This window comes from Lynx rufus, unplaced genomic scaffold, assembly GCF_022079265.1.
Source record: "Lynx rufus isolate CCGP_SWC_20201006 ecotype Redwood Valley unplaced genomic scaffold, mLynRuf1.p SCAF_5, whole genome shotgun sequence".
In the NCBI taxonomy this organism is placed as follows: Eukaryota; Metazoa; Chordata; class Mammalia; order Carnivora; family Felidae; genus Lynx; species Lynx rufus.
Window position 1 is genome coordinate 86,917,764 of NW_025814867.1, and position 18,380 is coordinate 86,936,143.

Here is an 18,380-nt window from a genome sequence, read left to right on the forward strand (position 1 = left end):
TGGAGGAGAGGTGGACTGGAATTAGAGATCTGAAAAACCATCAGCATTACAGAGTTTATTAGTCCCATGAGAAAGAGTGAGGTCACCTAGGGACAAAGTTGAAGCAGAGGGTCCAGAATCCAGGTCTGGAGATCACCCAACAGAAAGAGGCCCAGTCGAGGGGATGCAGCCAGTGAGAGAAGAGAAACACCAGAGTGAGGTGTCAAAGGAGTGAAGAGCAAGAATTTCAAAAAGGCTCTAGAGGCCAACTAGGTCTAATTCTGTCTCAGGCTCAAGTAAAAAGGACAGGGAAGTGTTTATTAGATGCAAAAAGTCATTGAGGAGACCAAGAACAATCTCAGTGTGGTGTGGAAACGGAAGCCTAATTGGAGTGGGTTGACGTTTGTAATATTTGTATACTAATGAAATAAAAAGAAAAACAATACTTCCTCTTCAGTGGACTGGTATGAATGGCAATTCTTTCAACATCTATCTTCCTTTTTCTCTCCCTCCAATTAAGGGAATGTGCTCTCCTGTTTAGTCAGCTGTCAGTTGAGGTCGGAGCCCACCCACAAGGAAGCTGACAGTCTGTCACTTTTATTTGGGGAAGACTGGCCTGATGGTCATCATCTTTTTCCCTTCCCTCTGCCAGTGAATTCCATGCTCTCGGCTTCCTCTATTCCTTGCTCAGACCCCACCTCCAGACCCCCCAATATCCCTTAGAATGGAACATCTGTCTCTCCTGTTCTCTTAAGCCTTTCAGTCTTGGTTTATGGCATTAGGCAAATTATTTTCCCACCCAAGCCCCGTTCTTAATGTGTGCCTTTCCTAGACTCCCATCTGCTTCTCCCTAGAAATGTCACCACCAAAGTGGTAACTAGTAGGTGTGTCTCCAGTGGAGCCAAATTCTAAGATTATTAACACATCGGTAAAAAGGTAATGCTGTAGTTCTTTTGTGGCCATGTCCAGGCCTCCGTTACCATAGAGGCTTCCTACAGGGACGTGAAGAATTGAACTAAAGCTGGCCTTACTAAGTAAAACTGTTGCAAGTATGCCGTTTCTAAAAGAAGTATCTTATTGGTAAGACTAATCATTGAAGTGTGACACATTTACCCTAAGGAACAAAAACCTACAGCTGCTATCATAAGCCCCAAAGAAGTCTGGTACTTTCTTTCAGGGGTTAAAGCCAAATTCCATCACTTCCCTTTGCTCCACAAGCACCATTTTAATGATTCCCATATGAGAGTGTCAGCTCTTAGATAAGCCATTGAGTTGGGAACAGAGACCCCTTCTAAAAATCTGAGCGAGATCTGGCAGTTAGCCATCAGATCACTCTAATGGCCCAAGTAACAGGTTTCTAACAGATAATGTATATAAAATCCTTTTGCTAAGCTGAGATCCAAGAACATCGGGAGGGGACTAACTCATTCTAGGCATCTCACATTTTATTTAATGTTCAAAATAAACTTACAAGGTAGGCATCGTTTCATAAATGAAAAACTGAGGCCCAGATTATTACTGGGGCTCTGTAAACCACTCAAGTTCACATAGCTAATAGGTATTTGTGACAGGAATTGAGACCCAGGTCCCTTAGGTGCCCAAGCACCACAGTACCGCCTCTAAGAAGAAATACTTTAAGATGGTTGGAATCTGGGTTGGGGGCAAAAAAAAAAAAAAAAAAACAACTCAAGCATGAAGTGTGTGGAATTGTGTAGAGCGTACAGTCAGATAACAGGATCATTTCCCCAATCTCATTCACTGTTAACTCTGAGCAAGTCAAATTCCTCTGCTCTAGAATCTCTTCATCTGCATAATAAAGCTAACCTAACATGTATTTTATTTGCTGTAAGTCTGTTGTAAAGATCTAATGAGATAGTTTGTAAATGTGTTGTATAAGGTGAATAAATGTTTCTTCTTACTATAAAGCTTTGTGAATACCCAGCCTAGTATCTTTTATCAAAATTCAGTTCTCTGGAAAGACAAGAATTCATTTAGGTTCTAAATGGTTCCCTTTTGCAGTGAAAATGAAAACTGGTTCTATTTAATGAACTTTCCAATAGTTATTTACCAGCTTGTCTTCAGGCACATGTACATCTGCATACATAGAAAGCAGCTCGTATGTAGTTTTAAAAAAATGTAATAGTCTGTTACAATTATCCCTTCTCATATACATGCATCAACGGTTTTCTCAGGATTATTTGTTTTCATCATTAGAAGTAAAATCTGTGCACAGAGACTATGCGTGTTACTTGGTCTGGTGGATGAATTAATTCATTAACCAAGTGATTCCTGAACTCCTACCAAGTTCTAGGCTCTATGGTAGGTTCTGGGTATACAGAACAGAGTAAGATACAGCCTCTGCCCTCAGGGATCTCACGGTTGTGGGAGAAGAGGCATAAAAACAGCACAGGTAAATCAAATGCCGTTGGAAGTGGGCAACAAAAAGCAGTGACCGTAAAGGAAAAGATTGATAAATGGGACTTAATTAAAATCAAGAACTTCTCTTCATCAAAAGGTATCATCATCAGCAGAAAAGCAAGGCACAGACGAGAGGAAAAATTCATAATACATACATCTGACCAAGGTGTCATGTCTGGGAGTTATAAAGAACTCCCACAAATCAGTAAGAAAGAACCAATAAAAACTGAGCAAATGACTTGAGCAGGCACTTCTCAAAAAAGGAATTCCAAATGGCCGGGTAAGTGTACAAAAAGTGCTTACTCATCAAGAAAATTCAAATTGAAACCACAATGAGAAACTACTAAACCACTGGAATGCCTAAAATTAAAAATGTTGGTGAGAATGGGAAGTAACTGGAACTCACACACTGTTGCTGGGAGGTGCAAACTGGCAGGACCACTTTGGGCTACTAACAATATCATTTACTAGAATTAAATATCCACCTACCCTATGACCCAGCAATCCCCCTCCTAGGTATATTCCCTAGAAAAATTAGTGCATAGGTTTTCCAAAAGACATGTATAAGAATATTTATAGTGGCATTATCTATAATAGGTAAAAATTGGAAATAATTTAAATGTCCATCAACAAGTAGAATAAATTGTAATATAATTCCATATAATGGAATAATAAAAAAGAATGAATTATATGAAAGATGAATCTTATATATACAACATTGTGTGAAGAAAACCGGACACAAAAAAGTGCACACTATATGATTCCATTTATATGAAATTCAAAGATAGCCAAAAGCTAATTGGTGATAAAAGCCAAAATAAATACACTGGGGATAGGGATAATGATGAGAGGGGACATACTAGAATCTTCTGGAGATTTTGGCGATGTCCCGTATCTTGATTTGTAATGACCCAGTTACCCTGGGTACACATATACAAATTCATTAAGTTTTATAATTAAGATTTGTGGGAGTGCCTGGCCGGCTCAGTTGGTGGAACATGTGACTCTTGATCTTGGGGGTGTAAGTCTGAGCCCCCAGATTGGGTGTAGAGATTATTTTAAAAAGATCTTTTAAAAAATAAAAGTGCGGCATATTTTATTGTGTGTATAGAACACCTCAGTTTCAAAGATAATAAAGTACAGTGCGAACATAGAGAAAGAAGTGCCTAACTCTGAGTGAAGAAATCGGGGAAGACTTCCCTGGGGATGATTGAACTGAATCTTGAACAGGAGAGTGTCAGAAGGGGGTGAGAGATCTCCCACGCAGAGAGCACCACAAAATGCTCAGCACTCTCGTGTGACTGCTACAAGATGGTGGTGGCCTGGGGCTTGAACAAGAAAGTTAGGAGGCTAGTAAAGGAACCATGCAACATATCCAGTCAGCAAAGTAAGGAGGGTGATAAGGAAAACATGGTGGCTGCTCTGCCCAGTGCTGGTTTTCCAAAGAGCCCCAATTCTGCAATGAGTGAAAGATACGGGCTGCTAGTATGTGAAAAAGTATTGCTGCTTGAGAAAGACGGGAGTATAAGGTACTTCTCACGGGTTCTTGTCTGACTCATTGAGACACTTTAGCTCACGAGGCCATGGCTCCTGGTTCCTTCCTTAAGGTCACATGAGAATGAGCAGAGGGTGGGTCATCAGGAGAGGGCTCACCAAGAAGAGAAAATTCCTTCAATGGAGGCCTGTGGGCAGTGGTGTGGGGGCGCATGCACACTCACAGGCTCGCTTGCCTGGGTGACCTCTCCATATATACAGAGCCACCCTGGCCTCTTGGAGGGTCCTGAAACGGGAGCCTCTGGCCTGCCCTGCAGGAGTCACAGTCCCAGCCGGGGCTGTGGGAGCACAGGCCTACGTTGAAGACAGAGCCCTTCTCCAGCTTCTTTGTCTCCCATCCTGATTCTTGCCACTGGATGCAGGTAAGCAGAGATGAAAGGGCTCAGTCAGGAGATAGCCAGGGAACAGTATGGCCTAACAGTTAAGGGCACAAACTTCCAACCCGAATGAGACCTGGCTCTGCCACAGAGCAGCTGTGTGGCTTCAGGCAATTCACGTCACTTCTCTTTGCCTCGGTTTGTCAACTTTGGGCTTCTCCACATGCTTAGAATACTTTTCCTTGCCAACTTTGCCTGCCTAATGCCTTGTTGTCTGTGAAGTCTTAGCTTGGTCAGCACTTCCTCCAGAAGGTGTTACCTCACTTCTGCAGGACAAGATTAGGCGGTCCCTGGGGTGCTTCCATTACACCTTTGGTTGGACGCTTCTGCTCATCACCTGTTTATTGCCCTGTCATTGTCCCCATTCGGCTTTAAGCTCCTCAAGAGAAGAGACCGTGGTATCTCCAGCTCCTAGCATCGTGACTGCCAGAAAGCAGTCACTTACACTTAATAAATATTGACTGCTGAAGGAATGAAAGAAAAGGCTGTCAGGGTGATGAGTGAGGTAGATAGACACACAGAGAATATGCAGTCTTTTCCTTCATATGACTTAGCAGATCACTTCTATTGTTGCCTAGACATCTGGCCAGTGATTTGTTTACCCGGCCAGGATCACAGGTTAAAACAGGGTCTGCCTGGGGCGCCCGGGTGGCTCAGTTGGTTAAGCAGCCGACTTCGGCTCAGGTCATGATCTCGCAGTCCGTGAGTTCGAGCCCCGCGTCAGGCTCTGTGCTGACAGCTCGGAGCCTGGAGCCTGTTTCAGATTCTGCGTCTCCCTCTCTCTGACCCTCCCCCGTTCATGCTGTCTCTCTCTGTCTCAAAAATAAATAAATGTTAAAAAAATAAATAAATAAATAAAAATAAAACAGGGCCTGCCCGAAAGCCTGGTTTTAAGGTTTCACCTTACGAACCTGCTTCTCTCTTCAGAGATCAAATTGGCCAAACTCTGCTAATTTCTGGCTCAGAGTTGTGGAAATGTTTCTCAGAATGTTGTGATTTCTTGGGGAACAGAGTCAGGGAGAAGGAGTGAAATTGAAACTAATCTGAATTAGTTGAGGCAGCCCAGCAAATGCTTTTTTAGAAGATTAGTGGACGGCCAGGATTCTCTGAATTCCACTCATCCCAAAGGCCGTGCTCAACTTCTTAATTTTCCCTCTGCGTGTTTATATTATTTTAGTTTCCTTTATAAACCTCTTTCCTGATAGAAATATTTCCACAGAAGGGATCGTCCAGGCGGGAGGGGGGTGGTTATCTAAGTCTAGACAGGCCTTAGTCACAGGTGGATTCAAAGGTGGCCCAACCAATTCCTGAACAAAAGCTCCTCCCAGCCCGTGGTCTACAGCGTATGCTTGAAAGTCCAACCACACACTGGTCCTTACTTGGGCCCTTGACAAGATGTCAGTCCTCTGGGAGGGGGTGCGGGTTAAAGTTACTTGCTAACGCCCCTGAGGGGTTAATTCGAGCCGACACGGACACACTGAGAGCCCTGCACTCAATGACCGAACAGTCTGGGAGGGAGGCTGCGCAGACACGCACTTACATCCTGAAGGGTGGTGGGCAGACTGTGGGGAGAACTGTTTTCCTACAGGTGCCCTGTCTCCCGACAGCAGGGCCAGCTCATCACCCTAAAGGCCCGAGGCTGCAGCAGCAAGTACTTCAGGAAAAGAGGCCTCCTGCAGTGGGCCCGCTGGGAGAGGGCAGGGGGAAGAAACCACAGCATCCCTCCTGATCCCTGGTCCCCACTTCCCTCCAGCTTCCTCCCATCCCTGGGTTAAGGGTCACTGTTCCCCCATACCCTACCTCCAACTCCCTCTCCCTGGAGGCCTGAACTTACTTTCATCCAGGGGCAAGTTCTTTTATTCACTGTGAGAAAAATGGCTTAAGGAGCAAATACCCTGGGGCAAGGGCACACAATGAGACAACTCTCCACCCTAAACACTAGCCCCTGCAGCTGGAAGTTCTCCCTTGGAAGAGTTGCAAGAGGCAAGCTTGGGCTCTGAGATTAGGGGAAGCAAAGGTCCCTAGGGGCTGAAAAGGTCCCTAGGGGCTGCAGGGGTTGGGGAATGATGGGAAGGGCACAGGAACATAACCCCCAATGCAAAGGCCTGCTCAGCGCTGTGTCTGGCACCAAACTCTTTACCATGAGCTGCAGCCGGACAAATACAAAATGCTGGGCCAATCAAGTTTTTGTTTTTAAGAACTGACTTTGTAAGTTGTAAAACTGTTTTTTTCTTTTAATGTTTATTTTTGAGAGAGAGACAGAGTACAAGTGGGAGAGGGGCGGAGAGAGGGAGACACAGAATCCAAGGCAGACTCCAGGCTGTCAGTGCAGAGCCGGGCTTGAACCCACGAACCGTGAGATCATGACCTGAGCCAAAGTCCAAATGCTTAACCGACTGAGTGACCCAGGCACTTCACAAAGCTGTTTTTGAAAAGGTATGATAGGGGTGCCTGGGTTGCTCAGTTGGTTAAGTGTCTGACTCTTGGTTTTGGCTCAGGTCACGATCCCATGGTTTGTGAATTCAAGCCCTACACTGGGCTCTGTGCTGATAGTGCAGAGCCTGCTTGGGATTCTCTCTCCCCTCTCTGCCCCTACCCTGCGTGCGTGCTCTCTCTCTTTCAAAATAAACTTAAAAAAAAATTTTTTTTTTTAAAAGGTATGACAAAAAATGTAGGATAGTCTTTCCTAGGAAGGAATCCAGAAAAAGGGTAGGATCGATAGGCACACATAGGGCTTCAATAATATTAGTGGTAGCGACCTGTTTTGTAAGCTGGTTGTATTTATACGGATGTTGCTTAGTTTTTCCATAGAACTTATAAGTATATACATTGTGTTTAATGTTTTTAACTCTGAGATATTTTATTATGTATGTATGTGTATGTATGTGTGTAAAAGAGAGAAGCGGGTCCCTGATTCACACATATTTTCTGATTATGTGCAAAGTAATGTGTTAGGAGGGGAGTGTCAAGAGCCTCACGGTGAGATGGACTCAGCTAAATTGCAAGGCAGCAACAGGCAACTTCTTCGGAATGTCAAAGCACTGATATTTTTCAGATCCGTATAGACAGGAGTCTACCAAATCTCACCAGTCTTATTCTAATTCACATTTAGAAAAACAACAAGAAGCGCATGTATCAGTGAAAATGTAAAAAGGAGAAACGGCTATAAGTAAAGGTGCCGAGGTGGCATTTTTCACCTTATCTAGTTGAGACATGTAATTTTTCAAGTTCATTGTTACATAATTAAAAAAACAATAACCTCGTATTTTATTGCCTGGTAGAGGTACTCAGTTGAATGGATATACCACAATTTATTTATTCACCTATTGATGAACATTTGAGTTATTTCTCATTTTCAGTTAATTTTTTTTATTATGGTAACATGTATATATCATAACATTTATTACTTTAAACACTTTAAAGTGCACAATGCAGTGGCATCTATTGCATTCAAAATATTGGGTAACCATTACCTCTATCTATTTCTAGAATTCTTTCATCACCCCAAACAGAAACTCTGTAACCATTAAACAATAACTCTGCATTCCTCCACCCTCAGTCTCTGGTAGCCGCTAATCTACTTCTGTCTCTCTGAATTTGCCTACTCTGGATATTTCACGTAAGTGAAATAATACAATATTTATCCTTCAGTGTCTGGCTTATTTCATTTAGCATAATGTTTTCAAGTTTCATCCATGTTGTAGCATGCTTCAGAACTTCTTTCCTTTTCATGGCTGCATAATATTCCATTATATGCACATGCCACATTTTGTTTATCCATTCATCTGTTGGTGGACACTTAAGTTGTTCCCATTTTTCAAACTTGTAGTTGTTATGAATAAAGCTGCTGTGGACATTCAAGTCCTAATCTTTGTGTGGACGTGTACTTTCATTTCTCTTGGATAAACATGTAGAAGTGGAATTACTTGATCATTTGGTAAGTTAAATGTTTAACTTTATAAGAAACTGCCAAGCTAATTTACAAAGTGATCTGGTGGGCGGGGGGGAGGCGCTGGGTGGCTGAGTCAGTTAAGTGACTGACTCTTGATTTTGGCTCAGGTCATGATCTCTTGGTTCTGACTTTGAGCCCTGCATCGGGCTCTATGCTGACAGTGCGGAACCTGTTTGGTATTCTGTCTCCTTCTATCTCTGCCCCTCCCCCACTTGTGTGTTTTCTCTCTCTCTCTTTCTGTCTCTCTCTCTCATATAAATAAGTAGGCTTAAAAACAAACAAAATAAAATACAAAGTGGTTTGTACCATTTGCATTCTCACCAGCTACATATGAATGTTTTGGTTGCTTCACATCCCCCCCAATACTTGGTGTAGTCCAACCTTTTAACGGAAACAATTCTGCTGGGTCTGCAATAGGATCTTATTTTAGTTTTAATTTGTGTTTCCTTATGTTAATGATGTTCAGCATCTTTTCTTGTTCTTAGCTGTCATCCATACATCTTCTTCTGTGAGACGGAATGAAATATCTGTTTAAATCCTTTTGCCATTTTCTAAATCAACCTGTCTCATTATTATAGAGATGTAAGAGTTCTTCATATAATCTAGTTACAGTGTGTTATCAGATGTGTATGCACTCGTATTCACATACACATTTACAAAATTTATGTTGTGAATATTTTCTGCCAGTCCGTGGTTTGCTTCTTTATTTTCTTCATGGTGTCTTTTGTAGAACAAATTAATTTTGAAGTAGTTTAACTTCTCATTTTTTTTTTTTTTTTTTTTTTTTTTTTTTTTTTTTTTTTTTTTAATTTTTTTTCAACGTTTATTTATTTTTGGGACAGAGAGAGACAGAGCATGAACGGGCGAAGGGCGGAGAGAGAGGGAGACACAGAATCAGAAACAGGCTCCAGGCTCTGAGCCATCAGCCCAGAGCCCGACGCGGGGCTCGAACTCACGGACCGCGAGATCGTGACCTGGCTGAAGTCGGACGCTTAACCGACTGCGCCACCCAGGCGCCCCTTAACTTCTCATTTTTATGGGTTGTACTTTTTGTGTTTTATCTAATAAGTCTTTTTCTAACTCAAGTCCCAATGTTTTCTCCTTTGTTTTCTTCTAAAATTTTAGTAAGTTTAAGCCTATGGTTCATTTCTAACTAATTATTAAATATGGTTTACAGTAATAGTCATGGTATATATATATATATCATATATATATGATATAATATTATATATATATTGTTTTGCACATAGATTGTCATGGCACTGTTCAAGACTATCCTTTTCCCACTGAAATAATATCTTTTTCAAAAATCATTTGCTCGGGGCGCCTGGGTGGCTCAGTCGGTTAAGCGTCTGACTTCGGCTCAGGTCATGATCTCACGGTCCGTGAGTTTGAGCCCCACGTCGGGCTCTGTGCTGACAGCTCAGAGCCTGGAGCCTGTTTCGGATTCTGTGTCTCCCTTTCTCTGACCCTCCCCTGTTCATGCTCTGTCTCTCTCTGTCTCAAAAATAAATGTTAAAAAAAAAATTAAAAAAAAAATCATTTGCTCATATCTGTGTATGTCTATTTCTGAATTCTCTAGTCTGTTCTAGTGGTCTGTATGTCTTTATGCACCAGCACTTTACTTTCTGTACCTTTACTGTAACTTTATAATGTCTTGAAATCACATGGTGTAAGTCCTCCAACTTTGTTCTTTTTCAAAATTATTTTGGCTAATCTAGGACCTTGGCATTTCCATCTAAATTGAGATTCAGTTCGTTAATTTCTGCAACAAAATGTTGCTAGAATTTTGGCTGAGATTGCATTGAATCTACACATCAATTTTTTTTTAATTTTTTAATGTTTATTTAAAAAATCCATTATTTTTGAAAGACAGAGAGAGAGAGCGAGAGAGCAGGGGAGGAGCAGAGAGAGAGGGAGACACAGAATCCAAGGCAGGCTCCGGGCTCTGAGCTGTCAGCACAGAGCCCCAAGAACTGCGAGACTATGAGCTGAAGTCGAATGCTTAACAGATTGAGCCACCCAAATGCCTCTACTAAACATCAATTTAGAGATAAATGACATGTTAATGAGAGTAAGTCTTTTGACCCATGGATGTTGTATATCTCTCCATTTATTTAGGTCTTTAATTTTTCTCAGGAATCTTTTGTTCTTTTTAGTGCACAGGTCTTGCACATATTTTGTTGAATTTATCCGTAAGTATTTTCTATTTTATGCTATTATTTATTTTTAATCTTTTAAAGTTATTTATTTTTGAGAGAGAGACAGGAGACAGAGAGAGTGAGGGAGGGGCAGAGAGAGAGAGGGAGAGAGAGAATCCCAAGCAGGCTCTGCACTATCAGCATGGAGCCTGATGTGGAGCTTGAACTCACAAACCGTGAGATCATGACTTGAGCCAAAATCACGAGTGGGATGCTTAACTGACTGAGCCCCCGGTGCCCCTATTTTATGCTATTTAAATGATATTGTTTAATTTTTTCAATTTGTCATTGTTTGTGTATAGAAATACAACAAAATCTTTGTATATTAATTTTTTTCAATTAAAAAAAATTTTTTTAATGTTATTTTTGAGACAGCCCGTGTAAGTGGGAGAGGGGCAGAAGAGAGTGGGACAGAGGTTCCATAGCAGGCTCTTTGCTGACAGCAGAGAGCCTGATGGGGGCTCGAACTCACAAACCATGAGATCATGACCTGAGCCAAAGTCAGATGCTTAACAGACTGAGGGACCCAGGCACCCCTGTGTATTAAGTTCTTATCCTGTGACTTGCTAAACTCACTTACTAGTTCTAGTAACTTTTTGATAGATTCTTTTGGATTTTATTATTTTTTTCTTTTTTTAAATATTTATTTATTTTTGAGAGAGACAGAGACAGAGCTTGAACGGGGGAGGGGCAGAGAGAGAGAGAGGAGACACAGAATCCGAAGCAGGCTCCAGGCTCCGAGCTGTCAGCACAGAGCCTGATGCGGAGATGCAGGGCTCGAACCCACAGACGATGAGATCATGACACGAGCTGAAGTTGGACGCCCAACTGACTGAGCCACCCAGGCTCCCCGATTCTTTTGGGTTTTCTACATAGATAATCATGTTACCTTACTTCTTTCTTTCCTATCTGTATGGCTTTTGCTTCTTTTTATTTTCTTATTGCACTGGATAGCACTTCCTGCACAATAATGAATGGAAGTGGTAAGAGTAGACATCTTTAAAATGGCATTTTTTAAAGAGAGAGGGTGACACCTTTAAACATTTTTTTCTGTACCAAATAGAAATAATCACTAGCTGTAACAGAGGTACAGCAAAACATGAGGGGATGAGGAGTGTGTGCATGTGAGTGGGGGTTGGCAGAAAATGGAGCAATTAAATCCTACCCATTGGGGCATATTTATAAAAGGCAGCGTTTCAAAGCAGGTTCCTTGGCTCTTCTTGATCTGTACCCCGGGAGGTCATAGTATCTGTAGTCTGTCTCCCCCACCCCACCCTTGCTATGAGTGTTCTCCTTCCTGATGCTCCCAGCAGCAGAGCCACCATGACCCTCCGTCCATTGGTTCCAGGATGCTGTCCTCTCCTGGTGTGATGGCATGCTCACGGACCTGCTCCCGCATCCTGGGGCTGAGCCTCGGGACCACTGCCCTGTTTGCTGCTGGAGCCAACACAGTGCTCCTCTTTCCCAACTGGGATGTGAGCTACCTGTTGAGAGGCCTCATTGGCAAGCAAGCCATGCTGGGCTCTGGGCTCTGGGGAGGAGGCCTCATGGTAAGTGTTCTGAGTTCCCCAGGTGTGACTTTGCCAGACACCCCTCGGGGTGGAACAGGGAGGTGGTAGGGGAGTCATGTTTTGGTTCCTTGCAAGAATGCTTGATCTTGGGGGCGCCTGGCTGTCTCAACGGGTAGAGCATGTGCCATCTTGATCTCAGGGTGAGTTCAAGACCCATGTGGGGTGATTTACTCAAAAATAAAATCTTAAAGAAAAAAAAAAAGAATGCTTGACCTAGCAAGCTGGTCTCAGTTGTATATCAGTTCTGAGGAATAGGAGACTCTAGGAAGACTTGTCAGGTCTTGTGGCTGAACTTTGGCTCGGGACTAGCAGGCCAGGGGTAAACGTTGCCGGCCAGAGAGGCAGATCAGGCTAGTCACCCAACTGGGTCCTGATAGTCAAAGCCAAACCCTCTGGGAAAGAGAGGATAATCAAGTCCATGTGAGGTGCCCAGCCAATCTATTTCAACAGCCACAGGTGGCAGCTAGAAATGTCAATTACCCAATCTCTTTTTACCTTTCTTCTCTCCTCTCCCAGGTACTCATTGCAGCTACCCTCATCTCCTTGACGGGCTGGAGATATGGCTGCTTCAGTGAAAGTGGGCCCTGTCAAAGTGTAAGCACCAGATTCTACTCTTCTAACACCTGGAATATCCCTACATTCTGTCACTTTACAGGCAGAGTGGTAAAGAGGCAATGTCAGTCTTGGGGCTTGAAGTCAGGTGCTTACTGTATCCCTTAATAATCCTAAGCTATTGGGCAACTTCCTTAACCTTTCTGAGCCTCAGGTCCTCCTCTGTAAAATGGGAGTGAACAGGATCAAGTCAACAGAGTAGGTGTTTAATGAGCCAGAAATGTCTATAATCATGTAGGAACTGTTACTATTATTTTTAGCCTATTGAACAATATGGACACGATTTAAGTGCACTGCAATCATGTGTCTTTGATAGAAAATTTCCTGGCTATTTTGTGTAACTTTTCTTAGAGTTGGAAAAACTTCCAGAAATCATCTAATGACTAGATTCTAGTCTAACCCCTCCATTTTACAGATAATGAAACTGAGGCCCAGAATAAATCTGCACTTATTAATTACAGTGGCATTTCGGAAAAATCTCAGTACATACATAGTATAAGATATATTGCTTATTCAGTCTCAGACACATGAACTTGTGGCCTCCTTGCAGTAACTCTACAGCCTGCTTTGCTATCTGCAGCCCATGTACTGGGAATTCCTCTGATTCAGAATTATATGCTAAAGAATTAAATATCAACACCCACGCATTTCATTCACAATCTGTTCTCAGTCTCTCCTGGTTTTCCCCTAGGCGAGTGGGTAGTTCTCAGACTTAAGCCTGCATCAGAATCCCTGAAGGGTTTGTTAAAACCAAAACCAGGGGGGGACCTGGGTGCCTCAGTTGGTTAAGCGTCTGACTTCAGCTGAGGTCATGATCTCACGGTTTGTGAGTTCGAGCCCCATGTTGGGCTCCGTGCTCATAGCTCAGAGCCCAGAGCCTGTTTCAGATTCTGTGTCTCCTTCTCTCTTACTCTCCCCCATTCATGCTCTGTCTCTGTCTCAAAAATAAATAAATATTAAAAAAAATTAAAAAAAAAAAGATTGTTGGGCCTCACCCCCAGATTTTCTGATTCAGAGTGGGGTGAAGTGGGAAATTGTGCATTTCTAACAAGTTTTCAGGTGATGTGATGCTGCCAGGACAGGGATCACATTTTGAGAACCACTGTCCTAGGCTTCCATCAGACTAGTTCACCTCGAATCTTTAACTTAGAGTCTAAATTGACCATGCGCCTTTCCCTGGCCCCTCCCAAGCTCCAAACTGGCTTGACATAAAATGACTCTGTGATTCTGTATAAAAGCTATATATATGTATATATGTATGTACATATATGTATATACATATGTATGTACATGTATATATACACATACATGTATATATACACATATATACATACATATATATTTTTTTTATTTAAAAATTTAAAATATGTACTCTTTGCAAGGGAGAAAATGACCTAGTATCCTGAGAAAGAAGCCAATTTAAAAGCAAGCTAGAGGGGCGCCTGGGTGGCGCAGTCGGTTGAGTGTCCGACTTCAGCCGGGTCATGATCTTGCGGTCTGTGAGTTCGAGCCCCGCGTCAGGCTCTGGGCTGATGGCTCGGAGCCTGGAGCCTGTTTCCGATTCTGTGTCTCCCTCTCTCTCTGCCCCTCCCCCGTTCATGCTCTGTCTCTCTCTGTCCCAAAAATAAATAAATAAAAAAAAAAAAAACGTTGGAAAAAAAAAAAAGCAAGCTAGAATCCTGCCAACTCATTGTTATCTTTTAGGAGGGAAGTGAGTGGTACAAAGACTAGAAAAGTGCAGTGACAGCACTGGAGTCACTTCAGAGCTGACTGTCATTTCTCTCTGTCTCTGTCTCCCTCCCTCCTTTCTTTCCTCCCCTCCTTCCCTCTTTCCTCCCCTGCTTCCTTTCTTGCTTGATTTGAGAAAGTGGGGAATCAGGGATGGGAGTATGGAACCTTTGAGAACACAGCTTTCCCTTAGAAGAGTCAGAAGTGGGCATATGCAAAATGACAATCAAACCCTTCAACCCAGAGGCTGAATGGCTGCAGTCTGAGTATAAAAGCTTTTAATGCCAACCTGCTGAGAAGCTCTGCAGAGCCTGCTGGGTCAGGGAGACCCAGGTCCATGTGCTACTGCTTCCCCCTTCTCAGTGTTTTCTCTCCCTCCCTACCCCCCACACTTCCTGGCTCTACCACTGACCCCACATCAGTCACCTTTGCCTTGGTTATCCTTTAAAGGAGGTGCCAGGGGCAGAATTATCCCCATGTGATATGATGGGGGGAAGCCTGAGCACCAGAGAAGTTAGACTTGTCCCCATCACCCCACCACTTGGTCACGACCCCGTCTCACCTTATGGCTTCTTCTCTCCCTCTACAGATGCTCACTGCTCTGCTGTCCAGTAGCCTGGCTTTTCTAGGAGCCTTGATTTGCTTTATCACTTCTGGTGTAGCCCTGAAAGATGGCCCTTTATGCATGTTCGATGCCTCATCCTTCAATCAGATGCAAGCTTGGAAATATGGTTACCCATTCAAAGACTTGCATAACAGGTAAATGGATGGAGTCTTTTCACAGAGGCAGAGAAAGATGACAGAAAGACACACAAACTCCTTTTGGTCACACATTCTAGCATCTCCTTTCTCTGGGAAGATGCTCAGAATTTTGCAGATGCAGCAACAATAGTTACCCTCAAAAGTCTAGTCCTTTGACCTTGGCTGGGGGAGGCACCAGGTTTCTATCGAGGTTGCTTATTTGGCTTTTATTTCTCAAACCCTGGTCTCCTTATTTTTGGGGATAGGAATTATTTGTATGACCGTTCACTCTGGAACTCTGTCTGCCTGGAGCCTTCTAAAGCCGTCATCTGGCACGTGTCCTTCTTCTCCACCCTTCTGTGCGTCAGCCTCCTCCAGATTCTCCTGGTGGTCATTCATTTCATCAACAGCTGCTTGGGACTTTTCTGCAGCCTCTGTGAGAAGTGATAGGTAAATGCCCTTTCATGCGAGAGAGTTTTCCTCAGAAACTGTCTTGAATCCCTTCTGTAAGAAGTGGGTATGGATTGTAAACAAACTTCTTTTTTAGGTGTGCCTGTAACAATGATTCCTTGAGCATAGGCTCTTGAATCACATTGTAAACTGCAAGTCATTATTATTGTGTAGGAACTTACGGTTCATAAAATGTCTTCCAGCCATGGCCTCATTTCAGCCTCTCAACAACCCTGTAAAATTGGTCACAGGTCACAGATATAGCAGTTGAAGTTCCTAGAACATAACAGACTTAATGCCTAAAAGCTCTCACCTGGGGTCAGGTAAAGTTAGTACTTGAGCTCTTATCTTCTAAATTCAAGTTCACCAGTTGTTATGCACTGAACTGTGTGTCCCCAAAATTCATAGGTTGAAGCCCTCACCCCCCCATGTGACTATATTTGTAGATAGAACCTTTAAGAAGCTAATTAACGTTAAATGAGGCCATAAAGGTAGGACCCTAATCCAGTAGGACTAGCATCTTTTTTTTTCTAAATGCTTATTTATTTTTGAAAGAGGGAGAGAGACAGAGCGCAAGCGGGGGAGGGACAGAGAGAGGAAGACACAGAATCTGAAACAGGGTCCAGGCTCTGAGCGGTCAGCACAGAGCCTGATATGGGGCTCAAACCGACGAACCGTGAGATCGTGACCTGAGTCGAAGTCATATGCTCAACCGACTGAGCCACCGAGGTGCCCAGGATTGGCATCTTTTTATAAGAGGAGGATGAGATTCCAAATCTCTCTCTCCACACAAGCACAGAAGAAAAGGCCATGTGAGGACACAGCCAGAAGGTGGCCATCTGCAAGCCAACGAGAGAGGCCTCAATAGAAACCAACCTTGTTGGTACCTTAATATTGGACTTCCAGCCTCCAGAAAATAAATGTCTGTTGTTTGAGCCACTCAATCTGTAGTGTTTTGTTATGGCAGCCTGAGCTGATTAATCCACCAGTGTTCTTTTCATTCGTGTTCAGTGCAGTTCAATAAGTGGTATACACTGAGTGTCCACTGTGTGGCTGGCTCTGCTGTGCACGCAGTGGATCCAAAGATGACCGAGACATGGCCCTTGACCTTGGACCCTGCCTTGTCCTTGAAGAGCTCATGGTCAGGTTAAGGGAACAAACACATCTCCCAGCAATTTAAATGTCATATGGTAAGGGCCATGTTAGAGGTCAACAGGACACGAAAAGAGCTCAGAGGAACAGCAAACCGCCAAGGAAAGGGTCTGTGAGAGATCAAGGAAGGCTTCCATTGTGTCTGAGCTGATTCTTGAAATAGCCCGGTAAAGAGAGGAGAAAGGGATTCCCTAGCAGAGGAAACAGCACACTCCAAGGCATGGGGGGGAGACACAGGATAGAGCGTGTGGAGAACTGCGGAGCCATGGCTGTTTCTCATGCGGAACGAGGAAAGCAGAGGACTCCCCTCCCTCCCACCTCAGGATCTTGGTCAGGAGGTGGTGTCAGATGGTGAGCAGAGTCAGGAGTGGGATAAAGGAGATCTGGATGGGAAAGCCTGACGGGCAGGGAACAAGATGAAGCGGGCAGAAGCATTCTGGGAAGAAGATGGGTACTGGCAAGAGAAGAGGTAAGTGGACAGGTCCAGGGAATGAGTTTGAGAACCCCAGGCTCTGGAGCCACAGAGTGGACAAAGCCAGGAAGGGAGTATGTGGGTCCAGGGGCTGCTGTATCCCCTCCACAGCCCCCTGGGCCCCAGCTCTGTCCCATCAGGGAGGAGCCACTGAAGCACCAGATGCCTCCAGGATACAGGAATTCTTCTGTCACCAGGGAGGAGAGGGAAGGGGAAAGGAGAGGAAAACAGGGGAGGGGAGGGGAAAGGGAGAAGAGGGAGTTCTGCATTCATTCTACCATGGACTCCATAGCCCTCCACACCTGGTTGTTGGCTGCCCTCTGTGGGATTCTACAGGACACCTGCATTCCCTTCCTTCTCCCTCCATCCCAGGACTACCTCACCCTCAGAATGGGCTTTCACCCTGGGTTTTTCTCCTCAAATGAAAGCTATATCTGGCTCTTGGCTTGGCTTCCAACCAGGTTTTAGGCAGGAGGGCCTATGTTAATCTGTTCATCAGGACAGTGCTAACATTTTGTTAAGAAGAAAAGTTGTCGGTCCCTTGCTTTGTGAATGCCTTCTTGAATATCATCCTGGAAAGAAGAGGATGTTGCCTTGTTTACGATCCTGCTCAGAGAAAAGTGGGCCCATCTTGGGAATAAGTTGGCTGGCCTTCAGCTTTCTGTTGTAGCAACTGGCACTTTAGGTAGTAACAAGTTTAGCCCATTGCTCTCCTGTTCACCCTTTAGGGCAAGGCCTGGGTTTTATTCACCTTTGTATCTCCAGCCCCTAGCACAGATGGAATAATAAAATGTTTATTGAATTAAATTACACACCTAATCTTCTGTGTTTTTAGTTGGACTGGAGTAGGTAGGGTGAGAGAAATATAGCTGAAGAAATCATAAAAAGGGAGGAAAAGTTGGTGTACTAGGAGTACGATTTCTTTCTTTTTTAAAAAAAAATAATGTTGGGGCACCTGGGTGGCTCAGTCAGTTAAGCGTCCGACTCCAGCTCAGGACATGATCTCACGGTCCGTGAGTTCGAGCCCCGCGTCAGGCTCTGTGCTGACAGCTCAGAGCCTGGAGCCTGCTTTGGATTCTGTGTCTCCCTCTCTCTCTGCCCCTCCCCGGCTCATGCTCTGTCTCTGTCTCAAAAATAAATAAAACATTAAAAATTTCTTTAAAAATTAATGTT

The 18,380-nt window shown here is 43.7% G+C and overlaps 1 protein-coding gene across 3 annotated transcripts; it reads left to right on the forward strand.

Moving 5' to 3' along the window:
- The first annotated feature begins 11,830 nt into the window (after positions 1-11,830).
- TM4SF19 (transmembrane 4 L six family member 19) lies at positions 11,831-16,160 on the forward strand. Of its 3 annotated transcripts, none has more exons than XM_047100076.1 (4): positions 11,831-12,031; positions 12,569-12,646; positions 14,982-15,151; positions 15,400-16,160. In XM_047100076.1, exons 1-4 carry the CDS (start codon positions 11,831-11,833, stop codon positions 15,578-15,580), a joined length of 630 nt encoding a protein of 209 aa, XP_046956032.1. In that variant the 3' UTR covers positions 15,581-16,160. The 3 variants fall into 3 exon arrangements, with proteins under 3 accessions (XP_046956032.1, XP_046956033.1, XP_046956035.1); XM_047100077.1 differs by having other exon boundaries at positions 14,982-15,147; XM_047100079.1 differs by lacking the exon at positions 12,569-12,646.
- The last annotated feature ends 2,220 nt before the right edge of the window (positions 16,161-18,380 follow it).